At 39.0% G+C, this 23,555-nt stretch overlaps 1 protein-coding gene across 7 annotated transcripts in view; it reads left to right on the top strand.

Moving 5' to 3' along the window:
* PCNT (pericentrin) overlaps positions 1–23,555 on the top strand; it is a 79,446-nt gene that overhangs the window by 24,176 nt on the left and 31,715 nt on the right. For 4 of the 7 annotated variants that reach the window (XM_084289264.1, XM_084289269.1, XM_084289265.1 and 1 more), the window contains 15 exons: positions 706–922; positions 2,294–2,532; positions 3,277–3,752; positions 4,822–5,398; positions 6,389–6,622; positions 8,151–8,315; positions 11,221–11,367; positions 13,931–14,082; positions 14,930–15,144; positions 15,614–15,825; positions 17,570–17,732; positions 18,841–18,984; positions 19,544–19,773; positions 20,177–20,296; positions 20,828–20,848. In XM_084289264.1, the coding sequence (XP_084145390.1) occupies positions 706–922; positions 2,294–2,532; positions 3,277–3,752; positions 4,822–5,398; positions 6,389–6,622; positions 8,151–8,315; positions 11,221–11,367; positions 13,931–14,082; positions 14,930–15,144; positions 15,614–15,825; positions 17,570–17,732; positions 18,841–18,984; positions 19,544–19,773; positions 20,177–20,296; positions 20,828–20,848 (3,312 nt within the window). The remainder of the gene's footprint in view (positions 1–705; positions 923–2,293; positions 2,533–3,276; positions 3,753–4,821; positions 5,399–6,388; positions 6,623–8,150; positions 8,316–11,220; positions 11,368–13,930; positions 14,083–14,929; positions 15,145–15,613; positions 15,826–17,569; positions 17,733–18,840; positions 18,985–19,543; positions 19,774–20,176; positions 20,297–20,827; positions 20,849–23,555) is intronic. The other 3 variants (XM_084289266.1, XM_084289270.1, XM_084289267.1) reach the window with 2 other exon arrangements.

A 23,555-nucleotide genomic window follows, 5' to 3' on the forward strand; every position in this document is an offset into this window, starting at 1 on the left:
TGTGCTTTTCATTGCTCTCTGTTTTCTGAAGTGTAGACACTAATTTGCTCTCTTTTACGTATACGTCTATTTTCATGTCCCTTGTAAGTTTAAGATAAAACTTACGTTCGGTTTAATTGAAGTTGTCTAACAGTTCCCAAAGATTTCTTTTTCATTTTAAGATTTCTAAATTACCTTTAAAAATATTAATATTTTTAGTGAGGAAACAAGACCTGCACAGGACAGCATGAGCTCAGTTTCATTAGTAATATACACAAAATCTCAGTGATAAAACAAATGAGAAGTATATATAATTTTTTCCTAAATTGCTGTAATTTGTTTCCTAGCTGAGTGTGAAACTGCATTCATAGATTGATGTCTAGGCTCTGTATGTAGGGAAGGTGGGGGGTCTCTTCAGTGTTGAGAGTTGATGGTTTCTCCACCCAGATGCTTGTGGGACCTTCTCTATTATACTGTCAAATGGCTCCTGAAACTCTGCTGACTTGTCGTGTGATTCCAGAGCATATATACCTCGAGGGATTCTGTTGCAGTAGTAGCAGATGAAGTGGCAGGAGCAAATCAGCAGGGTTTTTGTAAGCCAGATAGATACATGTCAAGCACACGCTGCGTAGTGCAATTAATTTACTGCTCCCCTTGAAAGAATCTTGGCATGGTTTCCTCAACGCAAAGCTGAAGATGTCTTTTTAATCCATTTTTTTTATATAGGGAGAACTTGCCTGTTTGCAGGTACAACTTAAAGAACAGCACAAACATGAATTAGATTCATTAAGGTCTTCCCTTGCACTTCAATATAAAGAGGACCTAAGGAAAATGAAGAAGGATCTGTCAGACAAATATATAGTAGAAATAGAGGAAATGAAAAGAAAGCATTGTTTAGAACTTGAGCAGCTCCGTGCTAGGCTTTCAGATGAACATATCAAAGGTAAGATTAACTGACAAACTGGGAAGTAAAATGGTAAGCTGCTTGTGTGGCTTATGCTTTTCTTTAAATATTTAAAGGTTATCTGATGAAATTAACTTTTTGTTGTTTTTTTTTTGTTTGTTTGTTTTTTTATAAAGAACACTTAACACTTCTTAATTCCTAATGTTGAGCACTTTGCTTTTGACTTTTATGGTTATGTTGAGTTGTTCATGGCACCAGGCCTGTTGGGCTCTAAGAACTGTTTGGACTGTGCTCTTAGTCATATGGTCTGAATTTTTGGGTAGAGCTGTGTGGGGCCAGGAGTTAGACTTGAGGATCCTAGTGGGTCCCTTCCAACTCTGGATATTCTATGATAATAGGTTTTATTGGTGGAGGCAGCAGATGACAGCACATTGTCACATCCACAAAGCTTATAATGTTGTCTCACATGATCTTCTCAGAAATAATACAGCCAGGCTGTCTAGGAGACTAATTACCTAAATGAAAAAGGTTCCTTTCAAAGATGTGGTGACCAGAAGTTGCTTATTCTGTGGTAAAAACCTACTGCAACTGAGGAGCAGTTGCTAAAAGGAGTTAAGTTTACATGATGTCTAGACTTGATATCTAGAAGGTTGATGTCAATTTGTGAATTAACACTAAAAAACACTAAAACACTAAAACTTTCAAATAAATATAATCTGTCAGGCATGTTAAATACCTGATATGTTTAGGTGAAGTAGGACATTTCTCAGTTCATTCCACAGAATACATCAACTTCCGTTCTTTGTTCCACACCTCTTTTGCCAGTGTTTTTCATAGATTTGATTGCCCTCTGTTCATTTAACTTCAATATTATTTTCCTCCCACATTTTCCAGTAGTTGGTATACATATTGGAATGAATTTGAGAACAAAAAGGAAAGTATTTATGGAGAACAGAATTTACAATAGGTAACTTTAGCTATAGAATTCAAGATAAAGTTCCTCTTACAGCTAAGTTTACATAAAACTAGCCACATAAGTCGCATTAATTTCTTAACAGTTGCTGCTTTTCTTGAAAAAAGCACTCTTGTAATTTATATAAATATGCCGGCTCGTATTCAATAGGAAATGCACGTATTGTTGAGGTGCAGATAAGGAATCATGGCAGTTCTTGTATTTGCAACCTCTTTCTGAGAGCACAATATTACACACATTTTAACTCATCCATAACTCACAGTTAACTATGTAACACACAACTGTATCTGTGATTCTTGTTTGCCTCTAGTTAGTATGACTACTGATAAATTGCATCCCTGATAATATTCAGCTTTATTACTGTGCATTACTGTGACCTGCTAAATAAATTCTAGAAAGTCATTTCAGTGTTTTTTGTTTGTTTTGTTTTCCACCAGAAATCACCAAATTACGCCTACAGAGTGCTCAAGATGCAGCACGTCAAGTTGAAATGGAGGTTGCCACAAAAGTGTCTGTGCTGGAGGAAGAGCACAAAGTCAAGCTTTCTCTCCTCCACTCTGAGAAACAGCATATTGCAGAGCTTTCAGATGAAATAGAGCGTTTAAAGGAAGAGATTGCTAAACAAAAAGATATTTCAGTGCAGAATGAGAAGCATCTGAAAAGGGAAATGGAACAGGTAATCCAAGTTACAGGGCTGTTTGTATAGAGTTGGGTAAGTGCAGATCTGCTAGGTAGGCCAGGAGAAGTACATGTGGCACTTATTTTAAAATGTGCCTAGTTGGTGATGGTAGCTTCAGGTTTAAATAGAGTTGCATGGATACGCTTTGATACTGGAATGCAAGTCTGAAGTTCAGAGCATATTAGCATTGAAGAAAAGTTAATCTGCAAGGGAACTAAGCATTTAAGAGCACAGACAGCGTGAGGGGACAAATGTTTCAAGGGTTGGTCCAGTCTACCATTTTCATTAATGTGGGTCAAGCATATGTACACTGCTTCTAATACAGGCAAGTACATAAGTTCATCCTGTGGAGCAGCACTTGATAGGTCTAAGTAAGGTCATGCACTTCCATACTGTGATGTATCACGCAGTAATGGAAAATTGAGCAGAAAGCAATGTGGCAGGCAGATAGAAAAAGCCCTTCTGCTGAATATGTTACCACAAAGCATTTTCTGGTTTTGATAGGACTGTCTTCTGAAGCAAACAATCAGAATTCTTTATTCTCTTCTTTTCCCCTACCCCAATTAATTCTTAAAAGTGAATTGTCAATTTATAGGTACTTGAATTCATTTTAGCCTTTCTTTTGTTTGGAAGAGTGACTTGTCTGTGAGAATCAAATCTCTCCAAGACATTAAATGCCTGGGAGTATTTACTTCAGTTGGGTTCTGTTATTTTATGCAATTTTAATAAATGTGTTCGCAGGTAAAATATAAAATTGCTGAGAATCACAAGAATGAATTAAGGGAAGCCAGAGAAGAAATCCAGAAAATAGAGACTATGTACAAAGAAAAAGAGAATAAATGGAAACGTGAAAGTGAGGACCAGAGAATCCAAGCAGAAGAAAAATTATCATTGTTGCGTGTAGAACTGCAAAATAGATTGGAATGTGAGAAACAGAATTTGCAAAAGGAATTTGAAGTTCGTGAAGCAGAAATGAATCGGCTCCAAGATTACCAAGCTGCCAGAATTGTAGAATTAGAAAAGTTAGTAAAAGAGCAGCAAAACAACTTGCAGCAACTGGAGGACAGTCTTGCAAGTGCACAGGCTATCCAGAAATCTCAGGAACAATATGAGAGTGATCTGCAGGCAGCCAAAGTGCTCATGGAAGAAGAAATGGAAAAGGCCATGCTTTGTCTGCAGAAAGAATGTGCGCTGAAACTTACGGAAGCACAAAACAAGTAAGTCTTAAGTGAAAATGCTCAAGTACTCATGAGGAATGATTAGTCTCTCATTCAGATGTTTTCTTATTTTAAATCTGGGAAGTGACAGTGATGTAGGTTTGTCACTTGATGACACCAGATTACTTATATATGTAAAGCTTTATCAAGGAACAGTAATGCTGTCCATTACAGTTTCTATAGAATTTTACTTCAAGTAAATGCATTAAATCTAGTCTAGCAAACGTGGTCTAGTTCTGACTGTTATATTTCACTTCAGTTAAGAATACACCATGCAGATGAAAATCCTGTATTAGTCTTAGAGGAAAGGAAACATTTAGGACATATAAATGGGAAAATTCTTGAAATATTTTCAAGGTTGTTCAAACTATTCAAACGAATTTGAGCAAGCCTTCCCCAGTAAATGAAGCTTTAGTTATCCACTGAATGCTGAGGTTGATGGTTGATACTATAATTAATGATTACTGCAAATTGGAGCATTTAAGATATTAAATCTTCTCCATCAAGCTTTTAAGTAGACCTCGGAAAGCTGAGATTAATTTGGAGAAGCTCATGTTTCCCTCATATGCTTCCACAGTGGTTTTAAGTCTTAGTCTAAACCTCATACATTTAGAGATGTTGTCTGCAAGTAAACAGTAATAAGGCACACACTTGAAATGTATGTACTATTTCCTAGATGCTTTTGTATGGCAATATTTGCTCAAACTGGTTTTGAAATTCATCTTGTATTTGTGGCCTCTTTGTCAGTGTTAATTTCCTGTACTACCCCATCAATGGGCTTTAAATGAGACTGAGAGAGCAAGGTTTGCATGTTACTCTGTATTAGTAGGAATTTAATAGGGGTTCCAGTCTAACTAATAATATCCAGGTATGACCAGCTTACATTGCCTAAACTGTAACTTATGTGGCTGTGAAATCATCGTTGTGGTTTGCTTTGAATTAGCTATGTATTAGAAACATAAAGCTGAAGGTGTGGAGGCTAAATAAGGCCTACCTCTTTGTTATTTGTTATTTCAACAAAAAGTGCCTTTTTGACAATATTCTTTCAACTTTATTGGAAATAATGTAGATTTATGGAGGAACAGAAAGCTATGACTCAGAAATTTACTACTGAGCAAGAGATTCTTCTCCAAGAGCTGAAGAAGAAACATGTTGATGAGCTAGAACTCCAAAGTCAGCAGTTACAGGAAAAGCATAAGCAGCAAATTTTGTCTCTTACAACTGAGTTTCAGACAAAGCACCAAGCTGAAATTGAGTTGCTAAAATCTACACTAGAAAGTAAACATCAGATTCAGATTGAAGCTTCTGTTGCTGAACTGCAGACAAAACATCAAGCACAAATTGATGAACTGGAGGCTAAACACTTATCAAACCTGGATTCCTTGGAGTCATCCTACCTGTCAGAAATTCAGAATATAAGAGATGAACACAGGCAGGTTCTTGAGAAGCTACAGCTGCATCACACAGAACAGTTCCGTGAAAAGGACAGAATGGATCAGGCACACTTGGCTCAAGAGATAGAGAGGTTGAAATTAAAGTATGCCGAGGAACTTCAGCTTGCACAAAACAATTTGAAAATTGAGCTAGCTACTGTGCATATGGAAAAACTTAAAACTATGGCTATGGAAGCAGAAGAATTTCATAAGGTGAGTCAGAAAGAGAACTTAACATAGAAGGTGAAATTTCATGTTATGTTTTTAAGCCTGGCTAAGTGTGAGAAAATGTTGAAATGCATGGGATCACTTTTTACCCTTGTTCTTTGAGGGTGTTTTCTACAGGCTCCTTTGTGCCAGCACTAAAACTTGCATGGTCATACTGCGAGTTGAAGTAGGAAACCAAAGATTAAAAAGTCTGTCTGTCATCCCTTCCCCAAACACTCAGACTAATGAGTTTTCTATCTCAGTGTATGGAGAATATACGTGAGATGCAAGTTTAACATAATTTCCAATTGGAGGGTCTCTGCTTTGTGGCTCGGAGTTCCTCTGTCTAGTAGAATTACCATGTAATTCTTTAGAACTGAGTGGTATTGAGTAAATGTATTTCTGTAGGTTAAGGTACATCTCTGTGAATCGCAAGGTCCTCCTTAGTGGTATAGACCTGAGGGAAGAATAGAAGAAAGGTACTCCGAGTCCTAGGTGGGATTTGGGGAGTGGCTGGTGAGTGTGTGTGTGTCTTGTGTTAAGGTGCTTAAAAGGAGGAGTACAAAGCACAAGTGTGTATGGACAGACATCTGAGATCTTTTATGGTTTGGGTATGTAAAAAATGATATCAAAATTTTTCCAAGTCAAAGAGGTAAGAAGGCTGTTATTTCATAGCTGATACTTGACAATCCTCCAGATAGCTGTAATGTTTGTTGTCGTGGTTTTAGTTTCGTTTTTTGACTTCTCTCACCATGTCCAGAAAAGGCAGGGGACTTACAGAACTGTTAGAGATGGGAAGCATAAACCCATTTCAGTGATACAGAGTATGTGCATGTGTGTGTATACTTCTTATTCATGAGGCAACGTTGATCATGTTTACTTAAACTTTGATACAAAAGGACATTCACTTTACAAATGAGTTACAAAAATATTTGTACTTTTATAACCTTTTTACTTTTTTTTTTTTTTACCCTTTTTAAATTAATACTTATACAGAATGATTTGAAAACAGCTCTTCAAAATCAAAGACGTTTGTTGGAAGAAGAAAAAGATCTAGCCCTGGATATATTACGTGAGGAAGTAGTGCGTATGGAAGAAAAACATAGAAAGGCGCTGCAAGAACTTCAGGATCTTCATGAGGCAGAAATTAAGAAACATAAGGAGGAATACTCCAGGGAGTTGGAGGAAGAACTGGGGAAACTAAAAGCACAGCATGAACATGAACAAGAGGTCAGAGAATTGCAAATACCTGAACCTGAAATAAGCCATTCATTCACACTGAGTAAATTCAGTTTTATTAATTTTAGAAGTTAGGGAATATTCCTAGGTGCTTTTTTTTTGGTTTTCTTCTAATAGTATCAATAGGTAAGAAGGGACAAAAATAATATTTGTAAGCCATGCTCTATCTAAAAAGAACTTAATAGTTCATATATGCACATTAGCCTTATTTTTTTTTTTAGTTTAAATCCTTGTCTATAGTGTTTCCTCTCTACCTTTGGGGTGGGAGGGCACTTGCTTTTTTTTTTTAATTCCTGTCCTTCTGAATTCAATATTTTAAAGCTTCCATATTTGATCACAAATAAATAAATAATGATTTGGGTTATTAACTATTTGTGGAAAGTAACTACTCACTTTAAGCTTTTATTAGTGAGCAACTTCACTAACATTCATTTATTTTATTAGTGAAATTATAGTAGGTAATGTTTTTCAAATAGGTCTACTCAAGGAAGATTTCAAACTGCATTGTTGCCACTAAAGCTTTTCAATTTCTTGTTGAAAATGTTTGTGTAAGTTTGATGTTTACTTTCACAATGAAGGCTAAAAAGTGGAAAGTTATTTTCTGAAGACATTACTAAATGTCTTAAGCCCTTGATTCAAGAAACAGGATTTCTCTCTATTCCAGTGACTACAGTGACTCTTGTTAGAGGGTGTTGGGGGGAAAGCTCTGTACATTTTTGGTGCACTACCATGTTTGAAATATAGTCACTCATGGCATAAAAGCATTAAATATAGTTACCTAACAATTAATCCTCTTTGCAACAAGCATGCTCTTGGTGTATTTCTTTCCCTCCTCCTGTTCTTTTCCGTTTTGGAATTGTAGAATGCTTTGGGTTGGAAGGGACTTAAAAGAACCTCTAGTTCCAACCCCCCTGCTGTGGGCAGGGACATCTTCCACCAGACCAGGTTGCTCAAAAGCCACATTTGACCTGGTCTTGGGCACTGCCAGGGTTGTGGTATCCACAGCTTCTCTGGGCAGCCTGGGCCAGGGCCTCACTGCTCTCTGAGTGAAGAATTTCTTCCTTATATGTAATCTAAACCTACCCTCTTTTGGTTTAAAGCTGTTCCCTCCTGTTCTATCACCCGCGCTCCATGATAGAGTCCATCTCCTGCTTTCCTGTAGGCCCTCTTTGGGTGCTGGAAGGCTGCTATCAGGTCTCTTTGACTTTAGCCTTTTTTTTTCTTAGGCATATGTCTGTTGAGGAAAAAAGTAAGTGGGGTCTGTTAGGTTGACTTGATGGTTTCATGAATATAGGAGATCTTTAGTACCTTATATATTTTTGTTGCTTCTTACCTATTCTTATTGACTTGCTTTTCCATAGTCAGTATGATGATAGATAGCAGTTTTGTATGGCTCTGATGTCTGGAGACAATTATTGTGAAATTTCTCTTACGAGTTTCTCTGGGCTTTATGGTTTGTTTTTGTTTCTTCCTTAGTTATAACACTAGCTCAAATATTTTGTTATTCCCTTGTCTGCAGATGTATGCTTCTGCATCGGCCTCTGAAGTAGAAAATGTGAGGACAGCTCTTCTGTCTCAGTTTGAGGAGGTAAAAATGAAGCAACAGCTTCAGTTCCAGGAAGAGATTGAGCTGCTGAAGTGTCAGTCAGAAGTGCTCCTTGAGCAGCAAATAGCACAGCTGAAGGTAAGGTCTAATTAAAATGAACTTCAGAGAATGTACTGGTAGCTTGCTTTTTTTTGAAAATGAACGATTAGTATATGTTATTGTATTTCAGCTGTATGATCTTTAAAAGGCAATCCATTAGTTCTCTTCCTTGCTTCTCAGTGTTAGAACTAGAAAAGCAGTGCTAAAAATAATATAGTGTTCTGTTAAGGAGTTATAGTATTTACCATAGGATTCACTTAATCCTGAATTGGTTGTGAAATGGTGCCCTTTAGATTAAAAAAAAAAAAAAAAAATCAGTGCTAAGTATTTGCTCTGAGAAACAGTCCTTGTGTAGATTTATGTTCATTTTGTTGCTTGGAACTTGATTTTTCTTCTTAGTGTCTGCAGAGACTGTATTCTTGATCAACCAAGTATTTCCTTGTCTACAGCACTTGTGTATGTACAGCAAAAAATGTTCAGTTTTCTAAGCTTTTGTCAACTGTTTGATGTCTGAACACTTTGTGCATGTGAATTTTATTTGTTGGTCTTTTCTGCTTTCATCATTTTGATTCCAAACTTTCATCTTGATGAGAATATCTAAAAATTATCTCTTTTTGGCATCATTTATAATGTAGTAATTGCCTATCATCTGTGCTTCATGCCAGATGCCGTGGTTGGTTGGTTAGGTGTCAAGCACGCTCAGTTATAAGTGGGAAAGATGCACTGTGGTTCGGAAGAGAGAGGGAAACTCACCAACACCAACATCAATGCTTGTATGCATCTCTGTTATTGCTGTGCTGAGCATGTGTTGAACTCAACATGTTGATCAAAAATAACTTTTATATTTGGTTATCTACCATCCTCTGTATTTGTGTCTCCTTAAGAAATGTCAACAGAACCTTAACTGTATCTCTCATCTCTTCAACCTGAAGTAGGATGCTTCCTAAGAGTTGCACAAACAGTTGCAACTGGATGCTGTGGACATGCAGATAATTCCTCTTAACTTCCTGCCTCTGGCCAGCTGCAAGATCCTATCACTTAGATGCAATCTCATACCTCTGTGTCTGGTGGATTATCTTTTGAATCAGAGGACATGTATCTTGAAGTGTATCTTGAAAAGCTGCTCGTGGTAGGGCCATTGCTGTCCTCCCTACAGGACTATGTGGGTTGGTTTTGGTATGTTGATTACCTTGATGACCAGTTTCTTGTCCCAGAAGAGACTGACTGCATCTCTTGGCAATGTCAGGCTGAGCTGCATTATAGTCTGCTACAGGTTTTTACAATGATCCTTCATTGCTACTTCCCCCATGCTTGTTTATGGGGTTGTCTTTGCGCCAGCCAGTTTCCTTGTTTTTTTCCCTCTAAGCAGGAAAACTGATGGAAGATCTGACAGAAATCTGGTGCTTTAAGTCATTCAGAGTTTCTTTTGTACAGTCTTACATTCTGTATTAGTGGATGCGTTGCTTCTGAGAAGAATAGGCAGACTGTTGGAGAGACTTTGACAAGCAACTGTCTTGGTTCTACCTAGACTTCAGCAAGACCCCTTAGTCTCCCCCAGTATTCTCCTGGAGAAGTTGACAGCCCATGGCTTGGATGGGTACACTCTTTGCTGGGTTGTCCTCTTCTCACAGATAAGACTAGAGGGAATGGCCTCAAGTTGCACCAGTGGAGGTTTAGGTTGGAAATTAGGAGGCATTTTTTCTCAGAAAGAGTAGTCAGTCAGTGGAATGGGTTGCCTGGGAGGTGGTGGCATCACCATCCGTGGGGGTGTTTAAGGAAAGGTTGGACGTGGTGCTTGGGGACATGGTTTAGTGGGTGACATTAGTAGTAAGGTGATGGTTGGACCAGATGATCTTTAAGGTCTTTTTCAGCCTTAATGTTTCTATGATTTTGTGTTTTCTGTCTTGCCTACAGCTAGGCACTCTGCTGTTTGAGTCTGTAATCCTGATGGACATGGCTCTTCTGCTTTGCTCTGTCTTGTGGACTCCTGGTAGGAGTTTGTATTGTTATTGCTTGAATGCAAGTCTTGGTCTTGGTCTTGCTTGAGATGGCAGGCCTTATGGTGTCATCAAGCAACATGTAGTCATCAGCTGAGGAGGTGGTGATGGATGGCTTACCTCTGCTCAGTATAAACATCCTCCACAAAGGATCTAGGTGTGTTTAGGTGATGTCTTAGGTTTTGGTCATATGTTCACTCATACCCTGAATTTTATTTTATTCCTTGGGGGGAAAAAAAAGCAGTTTTCTTCACTTAATGCTACTCGCACTCGCACTCACACTCACACACACACACCCCCCCACCTTAAAGGTATCTTTCACCATGGAGTTTATTGATGTTCATAGATGTGAACTTGCATATATTTTTTGTAGTGTGATCATGACATCTCATTCCCCAGTTCAGATTGTTGCAGGGTTCGTTTTAGCCTCTTCATGAAGGGATCCCTGGGCCTTGTTTCATCTCTCTTATTTGCTGATTCACGAGTGGGTCATATCTAGAGTAGATACATTCTTCTGAGGTAGGCAAGTTATACGTTGTAAATTTACAATTTTTTTCTTGAAAATCACTTGTCCTGTGTGGAACTCAGTGCTATGCATGTTGTATTACTTGCAGTTGATGAAAGTGGCTTTTGTTTGTCTCCATCTATCAGTTTTCTGTTTTTCATTATTGTCTCAGCAATTTGAAATGACACGGGTCTTAGGAAGTGCACTCAGGTAGTTAATTTAACTAGTCTTAAATCATAATTTTGTCATTAAAATCATAGTTTTGGCATTATTTTGTTGATTTGGGGTTTTAACTGTGTAAGTTATTGCTAATTAATCTGAGAGGTAAGGCTTTGTGTATTTAAACAAAAAAGGGGGAATATGTTGATGTGTATGGCTCTTTTTGTTTGCTTTTCTCTTTTCCTTCTCCCTGTATAATTCAAATTATATGTCACTAATACAGGAGGAATTTGAAGCTGAAAAAACAGCATCACTACATGAGAAGTTGCAGGTGTTAACTCAGGAGAGGGAGAAGTCACTGGCTGTTTGCCAAAAGGAGAAGGAGACATTATCAGCACAGCTACAGGAAAAAGCAGAAAGAATTATCCAGGTGTGTGGAAAAATTTTTAAATTAAATTTTGGTTGTCATGATTATATTTTAGCACAGCGCTTTCACCTTTCTGAAAATAAATGTAGAGAGACTATGCATAATTCTTGTGATTGCTAGTTTTCAAGGGTTTCATGGACTCTGTCTCTTAACTGGAGTGCTACAGTAGTCATGTAGAAATTGAAACTGGGTAGTAGCTTGAAAACTGCCTTTTATATGAAAACATTGGATGTTTGCATTTTGTTGTCTATGTACCGATGCCATTTGTTTTTATTGCATTTTTTTCCCTAGAAAATAGTGTTCTAGCTTTTGTTAGACCAAGTGACCTATAATTTGAGGCAGGTGAGACAGGCAAGTGAAAAGTATGGATCCAGAAGTGGCAAAGGCAATATTTGTTCGCCAAACAAAGCAAAATATTATGCATCCTATAAAGCAAAACTATCAGCTGAATCTAGGTTACCCAGAAAGCTTTAGATATGGAGGAACAGCATGAAAAAGGTGTTCGTCTTACACTTATAGAAATATAAATTGTTTTCAGTGATGTAAAATAATAGCTTCGAGTTTTACTTCATTATTATCTTCTGCTTTGAAAATAGTGATGTCTTGCATTTCAAAAGGCTCTGACCAAATGTAAAATTGGTGTATTGGAATGTTCTGTTAGACTTTTATGGCTAGCAGGAAAACTGAGAAGTGGTAGGAGTAACATTAATGCATTTCTTACAGTAGGTGAAAATCTTACTGTTTTCCTGTTGTTCATGCAGGATTTAGTGAGAGGTGAGAAAGTTGGTAGGGAAATAAAATGGCTTTTCTTTCCTTGCTGTGCCCTCCCAAATAGATATTTTGATTAATTTGTTGGCTTACTTTTGAGACGGTTTGTAACAAAATAGTACCAGTTTGGCAGTAAATTTGGGAGTTAGGGATGGGTGTATAAACCAGTATAGATACTTATTTATATTTTTAGTGGGATAAAGGTGTCATCTGGAAAGAATTATGGGGAGAAAAGGCACTTTATAGAAAATTCGCTCAGAGAGAGCTTATAAAGGAAAGAAGAAAAATGGTTGAGCGATTATAGTGTATCAGGTTGCTGTTCAGGTTTGTGTTCTAGTGTCAATGTATTCTTGGGACATTGCTTTGAGTTTTTAAGGCATGAACAATGAAAGCAATCTGAAAGTAAAGTAAGTTTTTACAAGCTCTTGTACTGCTTGTATGCATTGAATCTGAATGCAAATGAGGCAGCCTCTTGAAGTAAAATCTGCATGAAAAAAGAACTTTAAAAACACATACAATTTTACTGTGCCTGCTGACACAGTGACAACTCAATAACCAAAGTTATTAAGCAGGTATTCTTTATTACAGCGCCGGGTGTGGGGGGGGATTGCTCTGCCTAACACACACACACACACACTAAGGGTTACTGGCAGTGTGCTTATATTAGTGGGACAAATACATGTTAATTTCATTTCCCATAACTCTGTTGCATATTCATCAGGTCTCCGAAGAATCATTAATGTAGGTTCCTGCCCCTATTTGCATGTGTACTGGAGTCCTTGGTTGGTCGTCCAGCATACTCTGGTGATCTTTTGATGAAGGCCAGAAGTCTTACTCACTGCTAAACTCCAGACCCTTCCTTTCTTTGACAGACTTCAGCAGTCAAACCAGTTCTTTCTGATTCCATTATCTATGCATACAGTCTTTTATTTCCTTATCTTTGGGGTCATTAACATACAGTTGTGCTAGCTAAGATCTACAGAATCATCCTTTATCTTTTTCCCTGTCTCACTGCTGTCCATTTCTAGAAATTTTGGAAGCAAGTTTACATAACAGGTGATGATTGTGATTATACAGAAAGTAATGGAGGGTAAGATCACAAAATCACAGAATGCTAGGGATTGGATGGGACCTTGAAAGATCATCTAGGCCAATCCCCCTGCCAGAGCAGGAATACCTAAATCACGTCACATAGGAACACGTCCAGGTGGGTTTTTAAAAATCTCCAGTGAAGGAGACTCCGCAACCCTCCCAGGCAGCCTGTTCCAGTGTTCAGTCACACTCACCACAAAAAAAAAAAAAAAGAAAAAAGTTTTGTCTCATATTTAAGCAAAACCTCCTATGTTCTTGTCCTGTCATTGGATGTCACCAAGAAGAGCCTGGCCCCACCCTCCTGACACTCGCGCTTTACATATTTATAATTGTTAATAAAGTCACCCCTTAGTCTCCTCTTGTGCAAGCCAAACAGACCCAGCTCCCTCAGCCTTTCCTCATAAGGGAGAGGCTCTACTCCATTAATCATCTTTGTGGCTCAGCACTGGACTCTCTCAGGGCAGTCCCCAACTTATACTAGTGTCTGGGATTGTTCTTGCCCAGATGCAGGACTCTACACTTGCCCTCGTTATATTCCGTTAAGTTTCTCCCTGTCCTATTTTCCAACCGGTCAAGGTCCTGCTGGATGGCAGCACAGCCTTCTGGTGTGTCAGCCACTCCTCCCAGTTTTATGTCACCAGCAAACTTGCTGATGGCCCACAAGATCGCTGATTTGTCTGGTGCATTGTTATTGTATTTTCCACAGCTGGAAAAGGAAGTCGAATCTTTAAATCATAAGATAGAGGAGATCAACTGTGAGCTGGAGACACTTCTACAGCAGCGGGACAGAGAGAACCAAGAAGGAGGGAATTTGATAGTCATGTTGAGGTCTGATATTGAGCAGTCCAAGGATGAAAGGTTTGTCCATCTTGGGTTGTATAATGTTTATTGGTTGTTGTTATTTCTCTCACTTCTTCACAAATAACTAAATTAAGCCAATTTAAATTAACAGAGTAAGATAATGACAGTATTGGCTTTATTTGCAAACATGTTTGAGTTCTGTTACTACCAATCTGTATTGATATGGAGAGCAAGTTTTTTTTCCTACTTTCCCTCCCTCCCCCTGGCCCCTTGTGGTCTAATGGAGACTTTGGTGTTTTGGGGTCTCCACTGTCTATAATCTTGGCAAAAGCTAGGAAATATAGAGAGTGCCTCTTTACTCTAGAAACTTTTCAGTGCAATGTAGATCACTTTGATATGTGGTTGGAATCTGTGGATTGGAGAGAAGCTGTCATGATGAATAATCTTCAAGAAGAATTCCATTTCTAGCCTTGCTAAAAACAAACAAAACTTGCTTACTGTTTTGTAAGCTTGCAGGGTTTAGTGGAGCTTCTATTCCATAGTTTGGTTTCCTTTAGGATATCAAAGTGTGACAGACTGCTAGTTCTTGTCTGTTCTGTGCCTGCCTTGGGTATTTCTACTTATTTGTTCAAACTATCATGAGTACCTGCAGCAGGAATTATAGAATGTTGCATGCTTCAGAAGTAGTATCAGTATTTTATTCCCCTAGTTACTTTAATGTCACAGGTACTGCTGTAGTAAACATGTTTTGCCTGCTGGTGCTTGATGTTTCTGATTGCAGTATGATCTCTCCATCCACTTTTTAAGATACCTATGTTAGACTGTCAGGTTTTCAGTAGGTTTGAAGTCTCTTCAAACAAGTATATGCATTTTTTTTGCCATGTTCCATGTACTTTTGTTCTAGGAAAAAAATGCAGGAATCTTATCAGCATACTTTGAAATTGCTTATGGAGTTGGTGAAGGCTGCAATAGCTATTGAGGACCTTATCTGTAGCAAGATTGGTCTTTGCCTTGATGACAGTTTGGCTTCTGGAGATTCTAGGGAAAGTCACAGTATTATGGAAGAAATGGGATTTGCACAGTATTTTAAAGCCAAAGAGAAGTATCATCTAGAAAAATGTGAGTACAAATCAGCATAACTATTTAGTTGATTCATGTTCTTGAAAAATGACTTTTCATTTCATATTATATGAAAGAGGCTCTGAATGGGTATCTCTCATGTTTTTTTCTTAGTTTCAAAGTTTTTCCACACTTAAGATGATAGTATCTATCATTGTTCTTTCATTTTAATTTTTAGTAGTGAAAATACTAAACTGTGACTTGAAAAGGATGAATGGATCATAGGACAGGAGAGATTAATCTGATGGATACAGAACCACAGTCCCTCTTGTATATAGCACAATATTTCCAAGCATTGCGAAAGACTGTCTTAATGCGTAAACATCAAATAACTCCATGCTGACAAGTTTTTTTCACCTTGTAATATATCTTCAGGATTAAGCAGTATTGCTGGCTGATGTCAGTTGTTATTTGAGTGGCCAGTTCTGTGTCATTTTCCTATGTTTTTAAATAGATTGCTTATTTTCAGTAGATGAACTGCTTGATGAAACTCTCACAGAACACAACCAGCTGTCTCCAGTGACTGAAGAGGGGTCTGAGTTGAGCCAATACTTATGTGAAAGTGTTTTTGTGAAGCCAGAAATGGCATATGAAAATGAAGAAATGATAATGAAAATTAGTCATCGTTTGCGCACTGCTGTGGAAAAACTTTTGGAACTTGTTGCAGAATCAACGAAAGAAGTAAGATAATGTCTTTACCTGTATAGAGGTATAATTATTCTGAAACTATGAAATCTGTTTTAAGGCTTTTGTATATTTAGCACCTTGTGGGATTGGCTACCATGAGGAAAAATGTATTTTCTGAATACATGACATATTATCAGTAAAGGGAAGCATGTGAATCCCCTGCTTCTTACAATGAATATTTGGCCTTTACTTGAGTATTTCTTGTAAATGAGAGCTAATGTGTTGTGTGTTTTTTGCTGTGTTTTTTTTTTTTTTTTTTTCCTTAGAGGAGATCCTGTATGAAAGAGATAAGTTGCCTTAAGTAAATTTAAATTAGTATTTTGGATGCATTTGGTAACTTCTGGAGAACAGAGTTAAATGCGATAAAACCTCTCAAAAACTTGACATTGATGCTTCTCCAGCACTGATGAGCAGATTAAAGAAAATTCAGTCACATCTTAAAATGTGCTAGGAATATGTAGATAGGAGCAGGGAAACATCTTTGTAATTACATAGTACTGGGTTTTAATAAGAGGAGCTGGACTCAGTATCACAAAAGAATTTGAGTATTTCCCTACTAAAATTACTGCCAAGATATTCAGCTTTGGGAATAGGCATCATAAATCTGAGGTAGATGCCAGAGTACTCTATACGTTTAGAGGACTTAATTCAGTATAGTAATTGGTTTGAGAAAAGAAGCCCCTAATTTAAGAGAAAGTATGAAGGGAAAAATATCTAAAATTAGTCTTCTTGTTAGATGATTATCCCTGGATTGCACAGAATACCTAAGTGAAATGTTATACTCATGGCCCTTAAGAATCCCTTCTAGAATGAGGTGATGCTGCTTTTGGGTACTGATACGAGTTTAGTACCATGTAGCCAACTTGTTAAAGAATTTGCCTAAGCCATGAAAGATCTAGATTCTAGGTTACTTTCATCGGCTGCATTCAAGCATACTTTGCTCACTTCTGTGAAATGTCTTATCTGCTGGGATAGGTGCCATATCTTGGAAACCAGATGATGCATTTACTTCACTGTCTGTTAGTGGGTAAGACTGAAGGAGAGGCTGAGGTCACTTGGTTTCTTCAACTTGGAGGAGACTGAGGGGAGACTTCAGGATGGCTTGCACCTTCCTCACGAGAAAAGCAGGCACTGACCTCTGGTGACCAGCAATAGGACCCAAGGAAATGTCATAAAGCTATGACAGGGGAGGTTTGGGTTGGATATAGGAAAATGTTTCCTTCACAGAGAGGATGGTTGGTACTGGAACAGGTTCCCCACAAGAGTGGTTGTAGCACCAAGCCTGCTGGAGTTCAAGGAGCGTCTGGACAATGCTTGCAGTCTGATTATTAGGTAGTCGGTGTGGTGTTGGACTCAATCCTTGTGGGTCCCTTCCAACTTAAGATATTCTATGATTCTTGAATTTAATAAGTGCAAGGATGCTTTGAACTGTACATGATTCAGGGAGTTGAGCAGCCTGGCCAACAGAGAGATACCTCTTTATGCACAGTAAAGAAACTCACGTGCCTAAAGAAGTTTTGTAGTGAAAATACAAGTATGTGAGTACATGGAATCACTAGAATGCCCAGGGGTCTCGGGCAAAAACAACCCAATACTAAAGCAAAACTTCAAAAGCTGACCCTTAATTTTTGATCGTTACTATGCATTAAGGGTAGGTTTTTTGTTTAAATGCCTGTAGTTATTGTTGCACTGCGTGTGCATCCAAGATCTCATGCTAGGTGATATTGTTCATTTTTAGCTGGAGAAAAGGCATGAAATCCATGCACAATTTGAAGATGAACTCAGCCGCCAAAATCAGGAGACTGCCCAAGTGGTTAGTCAGCACCAAGAGCTAATGGAGTGCCTAACCGAAGAAAGTGAGGCCAAGAATCAGCTGGCACTAGAACTTCATAAAGCAGAGGGTAAGAGAATGAAGCCAATATGAAGAGATTTCTATGTCACTTATTCATAACTTACTACTCCAAATATTTATGATATGTGTTTCATTGTTGATTGCCTGTCTGTAATCCATTTTTTGCGTTTCAGATTACTCAGTTACTTAAAGCGTGGATTGTTTCTTTCAAATCTAGTGCTTGATTCACTTTATCAGATTTGTATTTCCCTGGGGCAAATATGATAGTGTTTAGTCCTATACTTATTCGATTGACTGCATGTGAAAAACACCGTAATTTTTAAAACAGCAGTTTGTGTTCCTGCATGTCTAAACATGGGAGTTTGGATTATTGTAAAGATGATGTACTCCCAGTATAGATCTGCCCACCTGTATGACCCTGGAAATGTTCAGCATGAACTAAGCAGTGTTTGGTGGTAGTACAAGCATAAAGAGATTCTAGAGGAGACAGGAAGGCTGAGGCTGTTGATCTCAACACTATCACAGACTTCATATCAACAGTTTTATTCTCCTTTGTGAAGATTAAGACCTGAAGTATGCTGACTTGGCCTGTATTTTTTGCCTTTATGCAGGGGAATCCTTTATGGTTTCCATGTTCTGGAACTGAAGTCCTTAAAGTTGATCTTCTCTTCCTAATTGTGGCATCTGCTTTCCATTCCTCTTCAGTCATATTCCTTTAGGCTTACTTGGTCTCTCCAACATCCTGTTTCCTTTCTTTCTGTGAATCATTTGTGGATTTCTTGGGCTCTGAATCTAGCACTTGATCTTACTTCTTGGAGAGATTGTTTCTTTGAAGGTTTGTCCCCTGTAAAGGACATATCAGGCTGCCCTACATTCTGAGGTGATCCCAAGCCATCAAGGCTTGATAATCCCCATGTACATTCCACTTTTTTGAGGAGTTTTGTGATATGACAGCCTCATAAAATCTATTAGAGTATATAACTTGTACATGTTTTTCCTCAAGATTCTTGAAAAAGCCTAGCTACAGTATAAGCTTGTCACCTTGTACTTCCTTTCTACATCCTGCCGTTCTTTGTTTACTCATGTTTTCAAGCTGTTTTTTTTCCAATATATGAGTCTGTCTACTGCTTTATTTGCATTCTGACTTGGGATTTCAGGCATTATTGAAGGCTATGTTGCAGAAAAAGCTGCGTTGGAGGAGGCTTTGAATCTGAAAGAAGAGTCTGAGCGTCGCCTTGTTGTGGAGCTGGAGCATATGCGTGAACGTTTCCAGGAACTAACCCAGGAGCAGGCAATTCTTGGTGAGGAGTGGTTCTAATGATACCAGTGAATTGTCCCGATCTCATGGTTTGCTATCCTTCTCTGTGCTGCTTTTTGACTCTGCATTGAACGTTTCAAATAGTGCAATATTGAAAAAAAAAATGTTGAAAATATTGAGAATTTGGTGTGTGGGGCTTAAACATGGGATTGGAGCACATCTGGAATGAAATGAATTTGTAGGAGTGAGGATCTTTTGTGCTTTGCAAAAAACCTCTGGGACAGAAGGGGTGTGGAACTGAGGTTGAAAGGGTTGACTGAGGGAGGGAGTTTGAATGACTCCTAGTTAGGAGCCATTTTCTTTTGTAAATATGGTAGTCTTAACAAAGAGGTTTTTAAATTTTTAAGCACGCAGTGGGCAGCCAAGTATCTGATTTTCTTTTGTGTGTGTTTTTAAAACTTCTGGAGATAGTCAATTTGCTTTTGTTGCTCTCAAAGTACCTGAACATAATATTTTAAATTCAGAGTGGCTTAGGGTTTTTTTGTTGTTTTTTTTTTTTTTGTACCCTACACTGATAACCTTTTTATTTTTGTGTTCTTCAGGTCTACTCAAGGAAGTAGAATTATTAGCAAAGGAGAAATTAGAGCTTCAGTGTCAGGCGGAGAAGGACCATTCCAACTTACGCTCTCAAATGAAAGTTTTGGAGGTGGAATTGGAAGAACAGCTGCATAGTAATCAAGACCTGGCTAAGCAGTTACTGGAGGTTGCTGAATTAAAACAGCAAATCCAAGTCCTTGAAAAACAGCTTAAAAAACAGCGGCAATTCATGGATGTAAGCAAACTTGATATCACACTTTCGTGGTTTTGGATATGATAAATATTCTTCTTAGTTGGTGATTGTGACTTGGAAGATGGTTCCTAAAATATGATGATGATTCTTTTCTTTAAATCATGGTTTTGATATTCTAGTCTTGCAAGACTAGACTTAAAATAAAGAGGAGAAAAATAAATCTTTTTCTGTAGTATTATGAGACATTTTATCCTTTTTGGAAATTAATTGCTGATGTTAGTTTGTATGTACGTTGGAGTTAATTTTTTGTCTTCCACTAAAATTTTAGCTATGCTTTAAGGACTTCTTCACAGCATTAAGAAAAAAAAAAAAGTTTTGTTCTCAATATTTTAATGAAATTAAGAGTTTCTAAAAAGGTTTTTATTTTCTTTGTCTGGTTCGGTAGGAACAAGCTATAGAAAGGGAACACGAACGTGATGATTTTCAACAAGAAATTCAGAAGCTGGAAGAACAGTTAAAACTTTCAGCAAAATTGCAGACTTCAGGAGAGCTGAGAAAGTATGGGGTGAGTAAAATCACATTTAGCGGCTAATGGAGGCTTACTACAATTAAATGCCAAAAACTATATCTGCTTTTGGGGACTGGCTCTTGAGAGACTTCTTTCCTGTTGTCCAACAGAGCAGGTTCAACTGCCCCCACACCCTTTACATGCGTTCCATGTCTGGGCTACATTTAGGGGTGAGGGATTACTTGCATTGCTTAAAGAGGTAGAAATAAATGCTTTATTTGAACCTATGCATTACAGTAAATGTTCACAACCTAGGCATCTGGTTTACGTAACTATGGAGAAGAAGAACACGGACGCTCTGCTCTACAAAGCACATCTGAGGAAAAGCTTCTGGGTCCCAAACTGGTTTAATTTTTCCAGCTATACCAGTTCTAATAAAAGATATTTTGTCTTTATGCCATGTCCTATTTAAGCTTATAAATCAGTCCTTTTGTTCAGATGCTTGTTTGTTTCATACTTGGTTTCAAAGATTAACTTCTGTTTTTCTTGTGTTTTTTTCTTTTTTTTGCATAAATGAACATTATACAGAACTATGAATTGATTCTACAGGTAGGGAAAACAACATGAACATGTCTTTAATCTTTCTTTCCTTTTCCTTTCAATCTCTTCTACTAGATATTACTATATATGCTTTTTTCCCATTCTTCCTTTGTCAAGTCTGCTTCAGCTTGACTCAAAGATAAGGATGCATGTTTTAGGGTGGCAGAATTCTTGCAGGGGCTGGGAAACTGCTTTCAACTTAATTTTCTGTCCATAAGTATTTGATTCTTATGGATGGGGTACTGCATCCAGTTCTGGGACCCTCAGAACAAGAAAGATGTCGACCTTTTACAGTGGGTACAAAGGAGGACCCCAATGATGATTAGAGGTCTGGAGCACCTCACCTATGAAGAAAAGCCGAGAGAGCTGGGGATATTTAGCCTGTACAAGAAAGTGTTGTGGGGAAACCTTATTGCAGACTTTCAGTATTGAAAGGGGGCTTATGAGAAAGACGGAGAGACTTTTTACAAGGGTGTGTAGTGATAGGACAAGGAGTAATGTTTTTAAGTGGGAAGAGGGTAGATTTAGATTGATTATAAAGAAGAAATTCTTCACTATGAGGGTGGTGAGGCACTGAAACAGGTTGCCCAGAGAAAACGTGGATGTCCCATCCCTGGAAGTGGTCAAGGCTGGGGTTGGATGGGACCTTAAGCAACCTGGTCTAATGGAAGTTGCCACTGCTTATTGCATGGGAGTTGGAGTTAGATGATCTTTAATGTCCCTTCCAACCCAAATCATTCCAGAATTCTTCTGGCCTGTTGTTCAGATATATTATCTGCAGTTATTTACATTAAAATTGCCTTTTGGCATGCAAGGGGAAGCTGAGAAATGTAATAAAGATAATGGAATTACAATAATATACTGTACCACAGCCTTCAGCTGTTGTTTGTGGCACCACTCTTAGCAAAACTTCAATGTGTATACTAAACAATTTTCTTTCCATCAATTCATTTATGTTCAGTCTATGAAATTAGAGATGAGGAAAAGGCTGAGGTGCTCAATGCTTTCTTTGCCTCAGTCTTCAGCGGCAAGACCAGTTGTTCTCTGGATACCCAGTACCCTGAGCTGGTGGGAGGACATGGGGGGCAAAATCCACAAGGAAATGGTTGGTGACCTCCTACAGCACTTAGATGTATGCAAGTTGATGGGGCTGGATGGGATCCACCCGAGGGTACTGAGAGAACTGGTGGAAGAGCTGACCAAGCCTCTTTCCATCATTTATCAGCAGTCCTGGCTATCAGGAGAGGTCCCAGTTGACTGGCAGCTAGCAAACATGACACCCATCTACAAGAAGGGCCGGAGGGTAGTCCCGGGAAACTATAGGCCTGTTAGTTTCACTTCAGTGCCAGGGAAGCTAATGGAGCAGATGATCTTGAGTGTCATCATGTGGCACTTACAGGGCAACCAAGTGATCAGGCCCAATCAGCACGGCCTTATGAAAGGCAGGTCCTGCTTGATGAACCTGATCTCTTTGTCACTTCTATGACAAAGTGACACGCTTAGTGGATGAGGGAAAGGCTGTAGATGTGGTCTACCTTGACTTCAGTAAGGCTTTTGACACCATTTCCCACAGCGTTCTCCTCAAGAATCTGGCTGCTCATGGTTTGGACTGGCATATGCTTTGTTGTGTTAAAAACTGTGTATCCGGGCCCAAAGAGTTGTGGTGAATGGAGTCAAATCCAGTTGGAGGCCGGTCACTAGTAGAGTCCCCCGGGGCTCACTACTGGGGCCAGTCCTCTTTAATATCTTTTTTGATGATCTGGGTGAGGGGATCGAGTGCACCCTCAGGAAGTTAGCAGATGGCACCAAGTTAGGTGCGTGTGTCAATCTGCTCGAGGGTAGGAAGGCTCTGCAGGAGGATCTGGATAGGCTGCACCGATGAGCTGAGGTCAACTGCATGAAGTTTAACAAGGCCAGGTGCCGGGTCCTGCACCTGGGGCGCAATAATCCCAAGCAGAGCTCCAGGCTGGGAGATGAGTGGTTGGAAAGCTGCCTGGCGGAGAAGGACCTGGGAGTATTGGTTGATAGTTGGCTGAGTATGAGCCAGCAGTGTGCTCAGGTGGCCAAGGAGGCCAATGGCATCCTGGCTTGCATAAGAAGCAGCATGGCCAGCAGGGCTAGGGAGGTGATCGTCCCCCTGTATTTGGCTCTGGTGAGGCTGCACCTCAAGTACTATGTTAAGTTTGGGGCCCCTTGCTACAAGAAGGGCGTCGAGGTGCTTGAGCAAGTCCAGAGGAGGGTGACAAAGCTGGTGAGGGTTCTGGAGAACAAGTCTTACAAGGTGCAGCTGAGGGAACTGGGATCATTCAGCCTGGAGAAAAGGAGGCTCAGGCGCGACCTTATCGCTCTCTGTAGGTACTTCAAAGGAGACTGTAGTAAGGTGGTGGTTGGTCTATACTCCCATGTGCCTGGTGACAGGATGAGGGGCTAAAGTTGTGCCGGGAAGGTTTAGGTTGGATATTAGGAAGAACTTCTTTACCGAAAAGTTGTTAGGCATTGGAATGGGCTGCCCAGGGAAGTGGTTGAGTCACCATCCCTGGAGGTCTTTAAAAGACGTTTAGATGTAGAGCTTAGTGATTTGGTTTAGTGGAGGACTTGTTAGTGTTAGGTCAGAGGTTGGATTTGGTGATCTTGGAGGTCTCTTCCAACCTAGGTGATTCTGTGATTATATAAATCAGTGTTATAGAAGCAAATCATGTATGAACAGCTGAATCTG

Source organism: Netta rufina (assembly GCF_964035555.1).
Source record: "Netta rufina genome assembly, chromosome: 6".
NCBI classification, from domain to species: domain Eukaryota; kingdom Metazoa; phylum Chordata; class Aves; order Anseriformes; family Anatidae; genus Netta; species Netta rufina.